The 17,502-nt window shown below is 39.2% G+C and overlaps 1 protein-coding gene across 4 annotated transcripts in view; it reads right to left on the bottom strand.

Moving 5' to 3' along the window:
• Positions 1 to 123: 123 nt before the first annotated feature.
• LOC113669241 (leucine-rich repeat- and IQ domain-containing protein 1) overlaps positions 124 to 17,502 on the bottom strand; it is a 20,433-nt gene continuing 3,054 nt past the window's right edge. Inside the window, exons 4-34 of one of the 4 annotated variants that reach the window (XM_089184966.1) lie at positions 17,111 to 17,219; positions 16,722 to 16,936; positions 16,445 to 16,519; positions 15,822 to 15,884; positions 15,191 to 15,267; positions 14,166 to 15,077; positions 12,970 to 13,026; positions 12,430 to 12,517; positions 12,163 to 12,315; positions 11,521 to 11,671; positions 10,609 to 10,676; positions 10,297 to 10,422; positions 10,075 to 10,202; positions 9,271 to 9,344; positions 8,903 to 8,996; positions 8,745 to 8,814; positions 8,533 to 8,627; positions 8,233 to 8,287; positions 7,817 to 8,034; positions 7,326 to 7,413; positions 6,533 to 6,652; positions 5,889 to 6,076; positions 5,111 to 5,147; positions 4,485 to 4,693; positions 4,055 to 4,143; positions 3,369 to 3,482; positions 2,479 to 2,557; positions 1,731 to 1,838; positions 1,104 to 1,176; positions 892 to 970; positions 124 to 538 (exon numbers count right to left, since the gene is read on the bottom strand). In XM_089184966.1, coding sequence (XP_089041092.1) covers positions 444 to 538; positions 892 to 970; positions 1,104 to 1,176; positions 1,731 to 1,838; positions 2,479 to 2,557; positions 3,369 to 3,482; positions 4,055 to 4,143; positions 4,485 to 4,693; positions 5,111 to 5,147; positions 5,889 to 6,076; positions 6,533 to 6,652; positions 7,326 to 7,413; positions 7,817 to 8,034; positions 8,233 to 8,287; positions 8,533 to 8,627; positions 8,745 to 8,814; positions 8,903 to 8,996; positions 9,271 to 9,344; positions 10,075 to 10,202; positions 10,297 to 10,422; positions 10,609 to 10,676; positions 11,521 to 11,671; positions 12,163 to 12,315; positions 12,430 to 12,517; positions 12,970 to 13,026; positions 14,166 to 15,077; positions 15,191 to 15,267; positions 15,822 to 15,884; positions 16,445 to 16,519; positions 16,722 to 16,936; positions 17,111 to 17,219 — 4,107 coding nt within the window. In that variant the 3' untranslated portion in view covers positions 124 to 443. Of the gene's footprint in view, positions 593 to 891; positions 993 to 1,103; positions 1,177 to 1,730; positions 1,839 to 2,478; positions 2,558 to 3,368; positions 3,483 to 4,054; positions 4,144 to 4,484; positions 4,694 to 5,110; positions 5,148 to 5,888; positions 6,077 to 6,532; positions 6,653 to 7,325; positions 7,414 to 7,816; positions 8,035 to 8,232; positions 8,288 to 8,532; positions 8,628 to 8,744; positions 8,815 to 8,902; positions 8,997 to 9,270; positions 9,345 to 10,074; positions 10,203 to 10,296; positions 10,423 to 10,608; positions 10,677 to 11,520; positions 11,672 to 12,162; positions 12,316 to 12,429; positions 12,518 to 12,969; positions 13,027 to 14,165; positions 15,078 to 15,190; positions 15,268 to 15,821; positions 15,885 to 16,444; positions 16,520 to 16,721; positions 16,937 to 17,110; positions 17,220 to 17,502 lie in introns of all 4 variants that reach the window. The other 3 variants (XM_089184965.1, XM_089184969.1, XM_089184967.1) reach the window with 3 other exon arrangements.

Here is a 17,502-nt window from a genome sequence, read left to right on the forward strand (position 1 = left end):
GATATGACCTAATTGAAGCGACGTGTCTGCACGCGAGGGCGAGATGATTAAGCTTGGGAGCGACGCGACTGAGGGCGACATGGTAAGGGAAGCAAAATCAACAACATTCGCTTGTGAAATAAATTAAATGAACAACAGAATCAGTGTGGTATTTCATAACTCCCTTAAATTCCGATTACAGTACAAGAGAGATAACAGTTTGACTCTTGGTCTCGTTAAGAAATAAACGATAACTTCCTAAGTTCTTAAGTTTTTTAATTAATTAAAAGTAATTATAATTTAGACATGTCCGATGGTTGTGATGCTCTGACGTCTCAGAGTCTCCCCTCCCCCATAGGCTCGGAAATAGTTTATAGAATCTCAACGAAGGTGCTAAACACTGTCCAAAAAGGCAGTCGTAGTGCAGGTGTAAACCACGGGATCTCACTGTACGATTACTACCATCATCTCTTGTTTTTAGATTCTCTGTTGATTCGCGCTCCAGCACTGTTGCTTTTCTCTGTTTTCAATGGTTGTTCTCTACTGGCCGAGGACCTGGCTAGGAGGTTGGGCACGGAATGAGTTTTGATGGCGGGAAAACGTACGTGACCCTCTAAGTAAGGAATGAACAGTCCTTACAACACCGGCTTCAAGGAAAGCAAATCTAACTCACTCAGCGTTATCCTAAACGATCCTATTCGCATTTTGCGCCACTCTCCTCTTTGGTATTTTTCAATCCAAGCGTAAGATTTTCCAAATTTTTATGTTATCCAAGGACATTTTTCATCACGTAAAATAAACTATTCCAAAAACCGTGACTCAACTACTCGTGTTCCCGAGATCAAGTGATCTAAAGAGACAAATTCCTCTTTATCAAATCTCACCAATCCTTCTGTATTACTGAATGCTAACCTGACGAAAATGAATTCCTCCTCGGGGAGAGCCCTTCGGGCGACGATTGTTCCAGGGATTGCGAAAAGTGTGGACTGGACTGCGAAAAAAAGCGGAAAGATCTAAGCCCAAATTAAAATCAGTCTCAAGTGATGGAGGCCGCAAAATCATAGAGTGCTAAACAAATTGATCCTTCCTCAACACTATATTCGAAAATGATAGACATAACTTACTATCAGTGGGAGGGTACGTCCGGAGAGAACCACGGGATCCATGTGGGGGAGATTGACTGAGGAGCGATTGTTTCTAGTGAAGAAAAATAACAGATACAATTACTTCTGAGAAGTTATGCCAGTTGCACGAGGAAAAAAATTACACGAGTCAGCGGTGACAGAACTATTATTTTTGTCTTCATTTCACAAGTCTAGAACGTTATCGGAGCTGGTTGACTTCTAGGACTGAATTTTGCATCAAACAATGAATAAAACAGCCAACCATTTGTAGATCGCGAAACTCTACACTCCCTATAGATTAAGAGCGGGCAAAGCGGAAATGTCTGACTCGGACTTTCCGTCTTCTGAACCTGTAACGATGAATAATTTCAAGTCCTTATGCATGTCAACCAAAAAAAACCCGTTTTTTTTTTTTTAATTTTTTTTTTTAGTGAAGATGCACTTAAACCTTTCATTAAGGAACAAATTTGTAACTTGAGGGGTTCTTGATTACATTTTGATACGTGCAGAGCTCCTGTGTCCCACACGTACAAAGATGCATATCTCGCCGTTTTTAAAGCGTTATGAAGCTACATAAAGAACACTCCGATTTCGCACTGTATAGGTTTCTAAAACATGGTTCATTACTTTTGTGGCGAGGTTTTCTTAGCTCTGTTATCAGGAGAGTATTCCTTTCTGTCGGCCATGATGTTTTTCTCTTCGTCTTCGTGAACAACGGCCTGCCTGTAAACCCAACTAGAAGCCCCACAAAAATATAAGGAGTGTTAAAAACTAAAGATAAGAATCATTTCAAATGACACAACGGGACAAGGTAAATTCACGAGGTAGAGCAGAGAAGCGAAGTTTCAAGGTGAAGCGTAACAACAATAAATGACAAAAGTAGTTGGAACGCATCCCACTAATACGTGACCGGTCTAAACACCTCCGCTCAATATAATAAACAGAAATCTTGTAATTCATCAGTGATAAGTTACTTGAAAGCGCCCCTTTCCACCCAATCGTTGTCGTACGAAATGAGCGACCATTTCGTTGACCTCAGGCAACATTTAAATCGGAGAAAGGGGGGAGATAAATGAAAGTTGTAGAAAAAATTCAATAGCAGTAGTATGTGCCAGGACTTTCGCCACTCGTTGTAGTCTCTACGGTAGTAAAAAAGGCTAGTGTAAGGCATGGTGTTGCCCCATCATGGAGAAAACTTCCTTAAATCTTACCTTCGTGTTCCTAAATGCGCTGTATCATTAATTGGTAATTTTCCGTAACCCCATGATCATTGCGCAGATTTATGAGAATTTTAAATGCAATTACTTAACAAAAACAAAAACAAAGCAGAACCATCTACAGCAAAGGTTCAAGATTGGTAAATATAAATGCTTACCTGTAAGTCATTTTCTCTCTATTTTGCTTTTCAGTGGTCGGCGATGTAGAATTCAGATGACTAGCCATAGCTTCACGCGCTGAAGAGAACAGAAAATCGAAAAGCACAAAAGTAACAGGTTTAAAATGGCATTAGACGGTTATCGCAACTCTTTATCAACTCTATATCTTTGTTGAACTCTGTGAAAATTTGATACTAGAGATCCTCTAACACCTGGCCCGTGTTAATCATCTTCCTGCGCTACATCACCCGTTACAAATTTTATTATTCTGATTGTTGAATTTTCCTTCGGGCGATGTGTTTGATCAACAGGCGAAACTGCCAGCCGTTCTCTGGCCTTACTTCACCAAGACAGCGATCAAACGTCTGAGCAAGTGCGAACTTTTTAATGCCAAGGTGGCGCGCTTTGAGGCTGTCAGAACTAAGAAGCTTCACTGGAGTTTTGAATGGCCTAACAAACCTCAAAGTCGTGCTGTTTAAAGAGTATATCTTTTTGATAAAGCTCAAACTGACAAAATTGTAAACAAACAGGATAATTGTAATAATAGTTAAAAACTACACTAAGGTTCGAGTCTTCCTTTTCCCAGATTTCTATTTCTTTTGCATATTTTGCGTGACAGCGGTAGTCTCGTGCTTTCCTTGGAAATTTTGGGCGGAAAATTGGCGCGCAGGCGGCTAAAATTGATCCCTCCTAGCATTTCCGACGTTTGACCGCTGTGTTTACCTAACCACAGACCATACACAAATCAAAACGAAAAGAAAAGAAACAGCTACTTCTTGTCTCTTATCAAGCAAACCTATTTCCACACATGAATGTTGCAGCTAAAAGCAAAATCCGAATTTTTCGTCGCCAAAATAATCAGTTTAGCTTTTTAAGTAACAACCCTCACCCGCAAAATATTCTACTCTATTTGGCGGTTGTCTTCTCGTAGGCGGTGGTTTCACCTCTTGTAACTTATTGGTTTCTTCCAGCTTCTTGAATAAAGCCAGACGTTTATTGGGATCTCATGAAAATAGAAAAAAAAAAACTAAATTCATTAATGAATAAATAAATCATTCGAGCTCAAGATCGGACCTGGGTGAGGTCTGAATCCTACCGGGTAATGAGGGATCCACATATTCTTTGCCCCTCAATCGTAACCAATGTTTCACAACTTTTTTACAAAACTAAACTTCCAGTGCACACTATAATTTATCTATTTAGCACTTGGCTCACAAGAAAAGCTTATTTTTGCGTTTGTCGGACGTACGCAGGCAGGCTCGTGGCGAACGCGAGGAGTGAGTCACGTGTACGAAGAGAAGTGTCATCCTTTTCGAACCACTCCACTTGCACGAGTCACGCCCTCGCGCGCCCCCGCGCGCCCCCGCGCGCCCCCGCGCGCCCCCGCGCTTATCTCCCTCTTAACCCCGCTCTTCTGAAAAACGCAAAAATGGCGTCCATACTGCTAGAGGAGAATCTCCTGTAGAAAAACGTAATGTTTAAAGGTATGTCAAGGAAAAGCTACACAAACCGCCTCAGACGTAGTGGCGGGCTAAACCTTTCTCTTCTCTGAATAAATTTGACATTAAAACCTACCAAGCAGCTTTTTCCTTCTGGCGGGATTATATTTCATCTTTTTCGCTCTTCTCATCATCAGTTCAGCTGTCTCGGAACTCCTGAAACCCCTAAATGTAATAGTGGTAATAATGCTAGGTGTTCATAACATGGGCGTTATTAAGGTTTACAAAGGCCACAATAAGGTGGAGCATGCCTGGAACCAACAGAAATTCAAGCATAACCCCTCCGTGCAAGACTTTGATTGGCGCATTTATTTCAAACACAATTGTAAGCTAATCGGAGACGATAAATGGATCTTAGTACGTGTATACATGCGTCAAAAGCAGAAGGAAAATTCATCACCTGAACTGAGAACTTATTTTCAGTTAAGCTTTCAAGGCTTTCTAACATGAATAAAAAACAGAATGAAGAGGGCAACCCTGTCTTAAAACATCAGTTACATCCTTACCACTCGCTGCTCAGTTCTTCTGCACGATGTGACAGATGACTTTGCAAGCCAGAAGTCACTGACATCTGGTCATGATCTATGGTTGCCTTGCCAACAGGCAGTTGATTGACATCGGTAATGGGTGAGTCTGCTGAACGCCAGGCGTGACGAGGTTTTGGTGCCGTGGGTTCTGGTTGGAAGGCAGCCCTGGAATTCTTTTCGAGATATGTCTATAAATGAACAAGTATTGTGGACATGATTACCACGTTTTCTAAAATTATCAAAGGATAAAGGTAAACGTTAAACATGTGATAACATACTTATTTTCCCCTATCTCGTATTTTCCCCAGAATTCCATCTCAGTCAAAAACTAGAAACCGTTTCTTTGGCCTCAAATTTATTCTCCAATTTTAATCAATCTGCATTTTTTATTCAAATAATTTATTCCACGGCGTTTGATTTGAGGAGCTTGACAACAACTCCAGTTGTAGAACACATAACAAAACTATTAAGAAATTGTACAAAAGTTCCGGCTCTTCTAAATTATTAGATAACTCTTTTAAAATGAACTACAGCTTCGTGGATTACAAACTCTACTCGTTAAAGATTGAAGACGATGATTAGCTATGATCGCATCTCACTCATACCTTAATTGGTTTCCCAGGTGATTTTAACACTGGTCCCCTTGAACACAAATCAGAGCACTTCAAGTTAGTAACAATGAATTCGGCTTTTCTACAACATTAAAATTTGTTCGCTTAATGTTTTTTAAATTACACATTGGGTTTTCCTTAACAAGTGTGAAGTGACGTTTAGAGAAGACTTATTGCCAGCTCCTGAGCCAAAATCTCAAAGAAAATGGTTTCGCTTTACAGGTAAGAGGATAAAAAAAAATTAACGAAGTTAAGTTCTATACCCATTCCAACGGTGGTAGATTTCTCGTTTTCGAAGAACTTTGCCATGAACCCTTTAACCCCTAAGAGTGACTAACATCTATTTTCTCCTTATAACATCACGCCTGAATCATGCATTATGGTCATGAGAATTAAGGAAATGATCACCAACTAAAGATGCGATTGATTTTTAAACAAAATCTCCTTGTCAGCATCTTAGGGAATGTACAGAGAACAGTAAGGAGAATATGCATTCTGATGTTAGAGTGTAAAGGGTTCACGGATAGTACGCGTGGTTTTTTACGTGGGGAAACAGCCAGGAAAGCTACCACAAAGACATGGATAATCGAAAGAACCAACAAAAGCAATTTGTATTCGATTCGAAAAACAATCGAAAAAAACAGCCATTGATTAGAAGTTGTTACTTTGCCAATCAACCCCCTACCCATAATTCAACAGTTCTAAACCAACGGTAAGCCAGGTCACAGCTGAGAAACAAACATATGAGCTTTCCTCGTGTAACCAAACAGACCTGGACGGAAGCTGTGGAGTTTCACTCGGTGTCCATCCTTGTTCTAAAACGTTTTCGTCAAAATCGAAAGCCGTAAGATCCACTTCTTCATCATAATCAAACTCCTCCTCTCCTTCATCGTCATAAAATTGAGCGGTCCTCAGAGCTTCATTAAGCCGGCGACGAACCCGCTGACCACGGAAATGCGCCTGAATGAAAAAGAGGAATAATTTGGTCTTTCGGTAAACAAGAGTTATCATGGCGGGGACTCTGAGGAAATTCACGACCACAAATATTTTTTCTTTTGGAAGAAAGCCTTTGGCAGTATGTTTTATAACCAGAACCATCCTTGTTAGTGCGCATTTCAGACGAGTGCCGTAAAACCAAACACCAAGGTTGTCATTGCGACGCCATGAGATAGGAAAATAACAAAAGTAGACGATGAGAATTTAAAGTAAAAAAAACATGCAAACTTCATGATAAGCAGGAAAGGGCGAGTGATTTTTGCATTTGATTTGTCAAAAGAGAAGCGGAAAATTTCTGGGCTAATCACAGCACGAGGCAAAGAAAAATGAATGCGATCTCGGATTACTTTTGATGGTTCGTCCATTTCCAATCTTGAAATTAATACCAGTAAAAGGAATCACTCGTGATGCTGTCTTCACCTGAATTATGGTGGCTGCAGAATTTCCTTTCGGATCCCATGGTTCCTTGGGTTGTTTCTTGAGTTGTGAGCGAACCAGGTAGCCCCGCCAGGCTGACTGAATGGTCACAGCCGCGAGCCACTGTGAATAAAGACAAAACTATCGATCATGTTTGACTGTTAACTGAAGGGGAGGAAGAAGTGTTTCGTCTTACATTTTCCTTTGGATGAGAAATCTTTCTAGAAATATCCGAACTAGTTCTCACATCGAAAATTCCCACTAAGGGCACCTTCGCTATCATTTTAATAGGTTTGGACTTGCTTTCCAATTAAATCTACCCCTGGCATTTTTGTAAACTAAAGGTTCCGACTTCATTATCTAATCAACTCTTCTGAGGTGTTTTTGCAGAAACTGGAAAAGGTTCGAAGTTAGTTATCCAATCAATAGCCTCTAGGTTCTTACAAGCACCTACAATAAACCATGATCGTACCGTAAGCCACCACGAGCAAAAGACGAAAGCTGTGAAGCACTTTTTCAAAGCCAAACCGCTGGCTTTAACCCTTAAACTCATATGAGTGACCATGAAAAAATTTATATTTAAAATATCAAAACAGCATCACGCAGACAAGTGATGAGAATGAAGAAAAATATCAATTAGGGGATTGATAGTTGATCCAATACCAAATTCTCCGAACTGCCATCATAGGAATTGTATGCCAGACAGTAAGGAGAATTATTAATGAGATCTTGAGAGCGAAAGGGTAAACAGACGGTTAAATTATTTGCTGTATCATCAGTAAAACAATGAACTTACTTTTGTGGTGTTGACATCAATCAAATGCCTGATGTGCCATCCCCTCCAAAGCGCCTGGATCTTAGTAGCAGCCACATATTGTTGTGCCCTATTTAAACAGATAAGTTCTCACTGATCTGCTGGTGTAAACAGCGACAAAAATCGAAGGAAAATCAAGATGAAAGTGTGCACAATTTGACGCGCAGCTCAGCGTGATGCGATATCACGTGACGCACAAGTTGAGTGCCACTCCAACAAAAGGAACCGCGCGAAAATAGTCGTCGCATAAAATCCGATACTGCTCAGAATTCACGTTCTGTCAGACTTGTCGTTCATCAAAATTATCGTTTCGTCAAGTTGGGCGCAATGCCCAAAAACCCGCGCAATACGAAATAAAGGCGGAGTCACAATTTCAAGCTAAATTATCCGCTCCATACAAGTATTTAGTACAATGGATTATGAAATTTCGCAGTGACTCTAAATTCAGATATTAACTTTATTGTTCAACTTACAGAAGATCTATTGACTGTTTAGTTTTTCCTTCCTTTTCATTCCTTGCACTCGGCTGGTGCAGCTGTGGATGGTGCAACTGTGCCTTCCCTTCTCGGTTTCTGTCGCCGTCCAAAGTTTTCTCTTCCTTGACCATACAACTTGCGTTTTCTGAACTGAAATTTTCGTGTTCAAGCAGGTGTCTTACCGCCAATTCAAATCTTTCCTGGTTGTGTTGACTCTGACATTCAAAGAAAACAAAAAAACTATCATTATTATAAACGATAACAACAACCACGACAACAACGACAAATGGAGAACTAAACATTATAAGTAAAGAAATAAAATACCACTTCTCGACCTTCTCATTTATCTTTCCTCAAAAACATTTACTCTCACATTGCAGAACAGTAGATAGCTAAAAAAAAATCTGTCTTACCTTTAAGCGTAGTCTTCTTACAACACTTTCTGGGTTTCTTGCGTCCGTAATCTCACTGTTGGATAAAAATGTATACATATTGATACCTGGTGACAACTACATTACTTACAGTTACGGTAAAAAATTCCCTGAATACAAGCAAGCAGTCCAGTCAAAACGTCTGATTTTAACTCTTGTTACTATGGCTAAAACAAAACCAGTCTAAAAAACAAAGGCACACAGGCGAGTAACGCAATAACCCTGAACCATTTGTTACGTCGTGGCTTCACCGTACACTGCACGTTTTGTTTCAAAGCCTACCCGAGTTCTTTTTCTTGCTTGGCCTTTAAATTATCCTGAGAATGGAGTTGGTTCTGACACATTTCAAGGAACACAGCTTGATTCTCAGCTGAAACCTGCGATGAGAGAAAACGCCAATTGTAGGCCAGTGAGACAACGTAAGAAATCATTCTTCCATAAAAAGATCTATCAAAGCTGTGGAAATTCTTCAGTTTGTTTAGAATTATTCTTACTCTGCTTTTCTGGTGCGTAATCTCGTCGTCCAAACTCAATAGGTTTGGCAGGTATTCCAGTATCAAGGCTCTGTGAAGATGATGTGATATCTCAGTCAGTGTCAGCTACAACAATTTATGTTCGCAAACACCAAGAGTATGAATGTAGAACAAAATACCTGCAGTTAGGATCTTCATAAACAGGATTTTCTGCAGCCTTTAATGTTCTAATTCTGTGGCAGTTTTGTAGCCCGTGGAGAAGACTGTCAGTGTCTGTAAGAAATGTTTATAATAAATAGGTGTGTGGTGAATCACTTCAGATAAAGATGGAAACAAGAACACAGTGAAAACTTCCAGAAGTCGATATCCACCAGACCCGCGCTAGTTTCTCCTAAATAGAGGCGTCTGCAAAAATAACTAGCGTACACACGCGTCAAAACAATAAGTCTTCGAAACAAACGCAATTTTCGAATGTAGCCGCCTCTCATTGTTAGAAGCCACTAGTAGTGCGAGCCAAATCAAACAAGTTGGGTTGCAATGTTCATACCTGATATTAAGTTGTTGCTGATATCCAAAAACTCCAGCGTGATCAAATTACCGAGAGGCGCTAACCGAGATATGCTACAAACAAACACGAAATATCGATGAAAACCTCAGTAAATTACGAAGACAACTGTGTGACTGAATAAAAATACAACTACGAGCTTGTACAGGTGCTATGAGCGATCACTCGAAACTATCTTCAGAAAGTGCTTCGAGTTCTGGAGTCTCGACTTAAATAAACGGTGTGACGTTATGGGGGTTCTTGTACGGTGTTGCCACTCAAAGGTGTCCTTTAGTAAACAGGAGTGAAGATGAGAACCTGAAACCTAATGAATATACATGAAATACATGATTCTAACGGAGAAAGTTACAAGTAAGTGTCACTGAACAGGTTCTGGAGGGGGGAAAGCCGGAGAACCCGGAGGAAAAAACCCGAGTGATCACAACGGCCGATCAGAACAAAACAAACACGCAAACTCCCTGTAGCGCGGGAAAACGCAGGTTACCACGTCGCGATCGATTTTAGTTTTGCATTTGATTGGTTGAGAGATTGACGCGAATTTTCTAGATCAGTCACAGACCGTAGTGAGGCAAAACCAATCCAACCATAGATTACTTTCGACACTCAATTGAAATTTGCTCTTACTCTCCGTCATAATTTCTTTGGTTCTGGTTTTGCGACACTCAATCGAAAAGGCCTCCATTCTGAGGGGCGAGCGGGTTGGACAACATAATGAGGAATTACAAGAAGTATTCAGAACCCTGCACCTTGTATAATAGGTATCCTTATGGTCTTTTTGTTTCTCACCTGTTTTGGCTCACACTGAGAATCTGAAGCAAGGGTAGCCATGCAGTCGACAGGGCATCTAAGGAAGAGATGCTGTTATCATCAAGTCTAAGCTCTCTCAAGAGAACACTGTTTACATCACGAGGAGGCTGTGATGAATAAAAAGAAGTCTCTTCAAAATAATTATCACATGAAAAAATCAGGTTATCAACGTGCACATTTTGAAAGATGTAATCTACTCACTTCTAGTAAATTATTTGCTCGAAGATTCAACGTTTGAAGCAGCAGACAGTTGTCAATCTCACTGACACGAGCCAAGTGATTGTGAGCCAGACTTAAGCGCTGAAGTCTTGAGAGACAAGACAAACCCTGTCGAGAAAAAAAAGCTCAGTTATTGACTCTACAGTACTACTGAGAGAATATGGTCTACCAATCGGTCTTTTATCATTTTTTGCCCAAAGAGACCCTTCTTTCAAGGTCGTGGCCCAATTTGAATATTGCAGAAGTTCCATTCGCGAAGCATCCAGCATCACGACATCTTCCGTTTCACATTACCTTGGTGTTTATGAGTTGATTGTTATCCATGAGTAGTTTCTGAAGCCTCCTGCAGGATGCTAGATCTCCTGCACAAGAAAGAAACGGCACTATGTTGGTGGACAGAAGACGGTTATTTCTTAAACGAAATATTCGTACCGAAACAACAAAAACCGTCAAAACAAGCCAAGAGTCCTTCGTGCAAGGATATCGATCAGTTACAATCGTTGACATAACGGTGAGCAGTCAACTGAGGTATAGGTTACAGTTCCAAATCAGCAATTGAATGGTCGAAGAAAGATTGTCGACGTATTGCTAATTCACAGGCAGTTAACCGAAAAGAAATAACAATTGTACGCCAAACAACCAGATCCAGAGTGTCAAGAAGACCTTCTGCAATTCTAGTACTTCTCAACGGTAGCGTAACACCTCTTTCCCCGTTTCTCGTAGAATGAGTTCCGTTTCTCTCAAGTCATGACCCATTTCTCATGAAACAACTATATCACTAAGGATGAAATACATAAGGAGTAAGAAACAGTTTCTTCTTCACTTTTCGTGGTTTGTCCAAGGCCCTTCTTTCCTTTACTGTCGCACGAAGAGGGAGAAAAGCGAGCCACCGCGCGACAACGAGCGGAAACATGAAAGCAAAATCCCTGGCGTTCGCGTTTGTTTAATTTTCTGCGCTTCTTGATTAGCACGCGCAAAGAGTAATGATCTGAAATAAAGGTCTGTGAACAAACTTTAATTTGCTTTGCAAAATTTCACATCAAATTTTGACGGCCACTGGTGCGAAATGAGACTCAGGTTACGAAAAGAGGATATCGCGTCTAACGATATGCAGGTACCTTCCCTTTGAACAGTATTCAGCGTATACAGTGTACGCACCATTAATAATCATAACATAAATGGTTCTATTTCTTTCTTTCTTTTTACCTATTCTGGTGATCTTGTTATTGCTCAAGTCCAAAGACATAATGGAACCAATTCCTTCTAATCCATGGACAGAGGATAAGTTGTTGTTGGCAAGAGATATGTCTTCCAGCTTAGGAAGATCTTTAAGGTTGATTGCTTCAATGTTGTTACCCTGAAATAAAAGTGGAAGCAGAAAGATGACTTATCACTTTCTGTGTAACCAGTGTCTTAATTTTGGGAGTCTGTGGGTTGGTTCGTTGGTGGAATTATTGCACACAATGTGTTTAATGTAACCATGACGACTAAATGCAATACTGATGTCTAAGGTTTGGGCATCATGTGCGAAAGGTGTACTGGCTGAGAGACGCACTTCGTTCTGCGGCTTCTTAGGACAGTCATTTTTTTTTAAACAGACGTTGTTTTATCTTTCTCTACAGTTTAAATTGCGTCTTTGTTTTTTATAGTTAATTCAAACGGATGTTTTATATAGTACAGTACTTTGCTTTTTTACAAAACACTATCAATTTTTTGGTAAGGTAAAGAATCCGATCCTACCGACGCGTCGGTCGACACACTACCAAACACACTACCTAATTTTTTTGGTCTTCAATTGGCTGCCGTGTGATTATGAAGACGGCTGGGAACTGACACGGAGTTCCTTACCTGTAAATGAAGTTCTTGTAGTTCTTTGCACTTGTCTAAACCTTCAACTACCAACAATCCGCAGTTTTGAAGTGACAAAGACCTCACTTCTGGACACTGACTAAGCCCTTGCATACTACAGCTTGGAAGTTCGTTGAGTGCGATACACTTCACCTGGGAAAAATTAACCACCCTTCATCTTGATCTAATACTCTTCCCCTAAAACATTCTCACGATTTTGAACGAAATACCTAGTTAACAGGCTGGTAGCAGTAACAAACTACTTACTCTATGGAGAGACGTATTGGGAGGAGATGACATCAAAAGCTGTTCTTCAGTTAAAGAAGGAAGATGTTTGCCAGCAGAAAATGCTCTTCTATAAAGATATAATTAAAACAAGAAAATTACAGTATTTTTTAGTCATTTTCATTGAAATTTGAAATTTTGTCTTAGAAAGTAATTTGTTATCTGTTAATATCCTTTCCTTTTCCCTAATTATACACGATTACCCTTTCATTGTTGAATTAAACATTAGGTCGTGAACATAAAGGAAACGATTGCCAACTAAGAAAACTCTAGATTGTTAAATAAATTCTCTTCATCAGAAGCACAGCATAGGTACAGTAGTGCAGTAGGGAGAGAACATGTTTACTGATAGTGGAGTGTAACGGGATGCTAGTGCCTTCTAGTTTAATTTTCCCATTTAAATTTCTTCCTATTTTTCCAAACTAAATTTCTTTAATTTCCTCCACAGCACAAAATATTGTGATGTGCCACATTTGAGTTTCCTCTTGCAGCGAATTTCACTGTAAAACAAATATGTATTACCTTGGTCTTGACTTCATTGCTACAGGATGAGTTCTCCCCTCTGAAGTGGATACTGTGCTAGAAAAACCAAAACAATGTTCTGTTTGTGGCTTTGCAAACTAATTTTCAGTCAGTAAGGTGTTGGCAACTTGCCATCTGATACATTTTGCATATGAATGAGCATGCTTCAATGAGTGGCAAAGGTAAATGTAATTAGCACCCTTCCCCTTAGAAGATGGTCAACAATTCTCCACCACACATAATTAACAGAAATCTTGTAATTCATGTGTAAAAAGTTTCGTGAAAGCCCTCCTCTCCCCAAAACTTACACTTATCCCCCTTTCCCTCTCCCTTCTTTCCCTCTCTCTCCCCCTTTCCCTCACTCTCCCCCTTTCCCTCTCTCTCTCTCTCCCCCTTTCCCTCTCTTTCCCCCCTCCCCCTCTTTCCCTCTCTCTCTCCCCCCCTTTCCCTCTCTCTTCCCCTCTTTCCCTCTCTCTCTCCCCCCCTTTCCCTCTCTCTTCCCCTCTTTCCCTCTCTCTCTCCCCCCTTTCCCTCTCTCTTCCCCTCTTTCCCTCTCTCTCTCCCCCCCTTTCCCTCTCTCTCCCCCTCTTTCCCTCTCTCTCTCCCCCCCTTTCCCTCTCTCTTCCCCTCTTTCCCTCTCTCTCTCCCCCCCCCTTTCCCTCTCTCTTCCCCAAACAATGTTACCTGGTGGTTTCCACTGTTTGTTTGACCCTTTAACTCTCAAGATCTGACTGCTAATTCTCCCTTCTCCCCTCTACAAATTTCTTCATAAATTAGTTGCAATAATTTGGTGTTTGATCAAGATATCAACTTCAACTGGATAAGTTTGAGTATTCTCATCACCCATTTGCTGGATAAAGTAAGAATATTATAGAGAGAAGTTACATGTTAATCACTTCCGGAAGTTAACACCAGCACCAGGAAACAACAAAATAGGTGAGAGGGGAAAGATAACTGCAAGTTACAGAAAAAATTCAAAAGATATTAGAGCATGCTAAGACATTTGCCACTTGTTTTTTGTTTCTGCAGCAGCTTGAGAATGCATGCACCCTTCAAGTTAGATCTGATACTTGTACAAGTAGTAATTTTAATCACTTTTTTTTAGCTGGTTTGCAAACATTTGTTGTGAAGAACATACTTTCTTAAATGCTGAAACATCATCAGTGCTGCAAAATATGAAATTATGTTCAATTTACCTCCAAGGAGTATGTTCTTTTACCCACAGCAGTCTCCTTGCCTCTAGTTCTTTTGTTAATGCCAATCTTGTTGAGAGTTTTGTTTCTTGTCCAGATGTGTTAGCCTGCTCCAATAACTTTTCCCTTTTCTCTTGTGGGATTTCTTTGTTTAGTGTTTCAAACTTCTGTTGATCTGAGAATCCTTTGGTTTCTTGCATTAGTTTTTCATCTCCTTGAATCCTCTCTCTTTCCATTTTCTCTTTCTCCTCTTTAGTTTTCAGTTCTTCCTTTAACACTTTCCTCCTGTGCTCTTCTTTTAGTCTTTCCTCTTCCTCCCTTTTCTTTCTTTCTTCCTCTTTTCTCATATTTTCTTCCATCTCCCTTCTCTTTCTTTCTTCCTCTTTTCTCATATTTTCTTCCATCTCCTTTTTCTTCCTTTCTTCCTCTTTCCTCTTGTTCTCTTCTGCTATCCTTTGTTTCTCTTCTTCAATTTTCTTTTGTATTTCTTCTCTCTTTCTTTTCTCCTCTTCTTCCCTTTTCTTTCCCTCTTCAATTCTCTGTTGTTTCTCCTCTGCTTCTCTCTGCTTTTCTTCTTCCTCTTTCTTTTTCCTGGCTTCTTCTTTCCTCTTCTCCTCTTCCTCAATTCTTCTTTTTTCCACTTCTTCCATCTTTTTTTTCTTCTCCTCTCGTAACCTCTGCTCTTCTTTCAGTTTCCTTTCGTTCTCCTCCGCCTCTTGTTTCCTTCTTTCTTCTTCTTGTCTCAACCTATTTTCTTTTTCTTCCCTTCTTCTCTGTTCATCTTCAAGTTTCTTTTTCTCAGCTTCTTCTCTCAGCTTTCTCTCTACCCTTTCAATGCTGTCAAGTTCTTCATTTCTTTTCTTTATCCTCTCTAACTTCTTAGCTTCCAGTATTGGTTGAAACTGTTTCCTTGTTCTTAATCAACAAATGATTCATAGAATTAGCAATAATTAATGCACTTTGAATATATATCTTTGAAAAAGCAATTTACAAATTCCAACCTTATGGCTACAATTATAATTTTATACCTAAAGCCTTTGTAAAACTTCTGTAGTTTGGTAGCAGCAACTTCTCTCTTCCTAAGTTGATAATCTTGCTCCTTTTTCTGTAAATTGTGTTAGGCAAAACTTTAATATGGGCAGGAAGTACAATCAACATTGTCATTAAGTTTAACATGTTTTGCAAGATAAATTTATAATAACAAAAATAATAATAATAATAATAATAATAATAATAATAATTTGAGAGGAAGCCTCCAACCACCTGAAGGTGGTTTTCAGGAGGGTCCTCATAAAAATTTTAAAATAAATTAATAATATATAAAAAAAAACTAAGACTAAGACTACAAGCTAAAGTTTAAAACTAAGAACTGAGACTAAAAATATTAACTAGAGGTTAAAATAGTTCAATAGAAAAAGTTTCAGTGTGTGATTAAAAATCGTTTTTGGAATCAGTCTCTTGAGCTCACTCAACAGTGAAGTCCAATAATTTATTGTTTTATAATATGTTTTGTTTCTGCCCCATTCTGTTCTTGGCCTGCTGAATTTAGGCATGTAACCATTTCAGGTATTACAATTTGCTATAACAACTGCATAAATAATGTGAGTTGGCCACCATGTCAGATTTTTGCCAATCAAAAATAGAGTACAATCTTCATACCTTTGTCTCTTCCAAAGCCTCACTCTGTTTCCTTTTCTCTTCCTCTATTTTCCTAATCTCCATCTACAGTTTAATAAAATGAATCCTTTGTAATCACTTCTTGGCAATAACTTAACCCTTCAACTCCCAGATCAAATTTGTAATTCTCCTTACTGTCAACCATACAATTCTTATAATGTTAGTTTAGAGAATTTAGTATTGGACCAACTAATTATCCCCAAATTGATATTTTTTTTTATTCTCATTACTTACCTGATTGATATGGTATTGATATTGTATTGATATCCCACAGGAAGATTCCAAAGCTAACTTTTCTACTATTGGCCCTTTGTTAAAGAAAATTGTGGGTAGTGTGTAGTTTACATACAGAAAAATTGAGCATAAAAAAACTCTTATTAACCCTTTAACTCCCATGAGTGACCAAGACAGAATTTCTCCTTACATTATCAATACAAAATCAAGAAGACAAGTGATGAGAATCAAGAAAAGTATCAATTAGGGGATTATTAGTAGATCCAATACCAAATTCTCAGAATTAACATCTGAAGAATTGCATAGCAGACAGTAAGGAGAAATACTAATGAGATCTTGAGCCAGTCATGTTGATCTATTGTCAGTGTTACCTGGAACTGCTCCTCCATTTTTTGAAGTTTCTTCTCTTCCTCCCTGGCTTCTGCCTCCAATTTAGCTTTGAGAACCTATTAAGTGGAGTACATTAAAGTTAATATGAGTACACAGACCTTTGGCAGCTGCTTCACACAAATCATAAAGCACAACATCATTAAACCTGTTCTGTATTAAGAAAAATGTGACGAGTTAGAGATGCTATGTTAGTTTGCACAAGCTTCCAGACTTCAAGTCACTAACAAACCTAGAGAACATGTGTTTTATGGAGTATACCTCTTGTTCCTTACGTAACTTCTCCTGTGATGCCTCAAACTGTAATTGTCTCTCATAACGAGCTTCTTGTTCTCTTTTACGTCGTGCCTCATCTTGTTGCCTTCTTTCTTTGTACCATAACTCTCTCTCCTGATCTTTCTTGGCTTGTTTCTCTTCTAAATCTCTTAACTTTTGTTTAGCATTTTCCTCAAGGGCTTGAATTTCTTCAATGATGGCTGATAAATGATTTTAAACCACTGAAGTTAGATTTACAATAACAGACATTTGGATATGTGTACTTCATGTATTTTCTTGGGGAAAAAGAAATTGTGCTTGTAAATAAGGTGACCATCCCAGAGAAGTGGCCATAAGTAAGGGTTCATGTATAAAAATATCTTAAAATTTATTACCTGGTCTGACAATATCCAAGGCAAATTGATTGTCTTCTTCATTCTTGTTGTCTCCTGCTAATCTCTCCCTTTCCTCTTTTAGTTCTGTTTCTTCAAGTTCTGACAAAACCTAATAGATAGCAACAAAATGCAACTGGTTGGTATTCTTTAACTCTTTCATTCCCAAGATGTCATTAGTAATTCTCCTTATAATTGTCATACAGGTCTTATAATGTTAGTTCAGAGAACGTGGTACTGGATCAATTAATAATCTCCCATTGATATTTTTCTCTATTCTCATCCCTTTTCTGCTTGAAATTGTATTGATATTGTAAGGAGAAATTCTGTCTCGGTCATGCATGGGAGCTAGAGGGTTAAAGGAGCAATGGTGCAGTAACAATATGGCTGCTTAC

This window comes from Pocillopora damicornis, chromosome 10 (assembly GCF_964200805.1).
Source record: "Pocillopora damicornis chromosome 10, jaPocDami1.2, whole genome shotgun sequence".
In the NCBI taxonomy this organism is placed as follows: Eukaryota; Metazoa; Cnidaria; class Anthozoa; order Scleractinia; family Pocilloporidae; genus Pocillopora; species Pocillopora damicornis.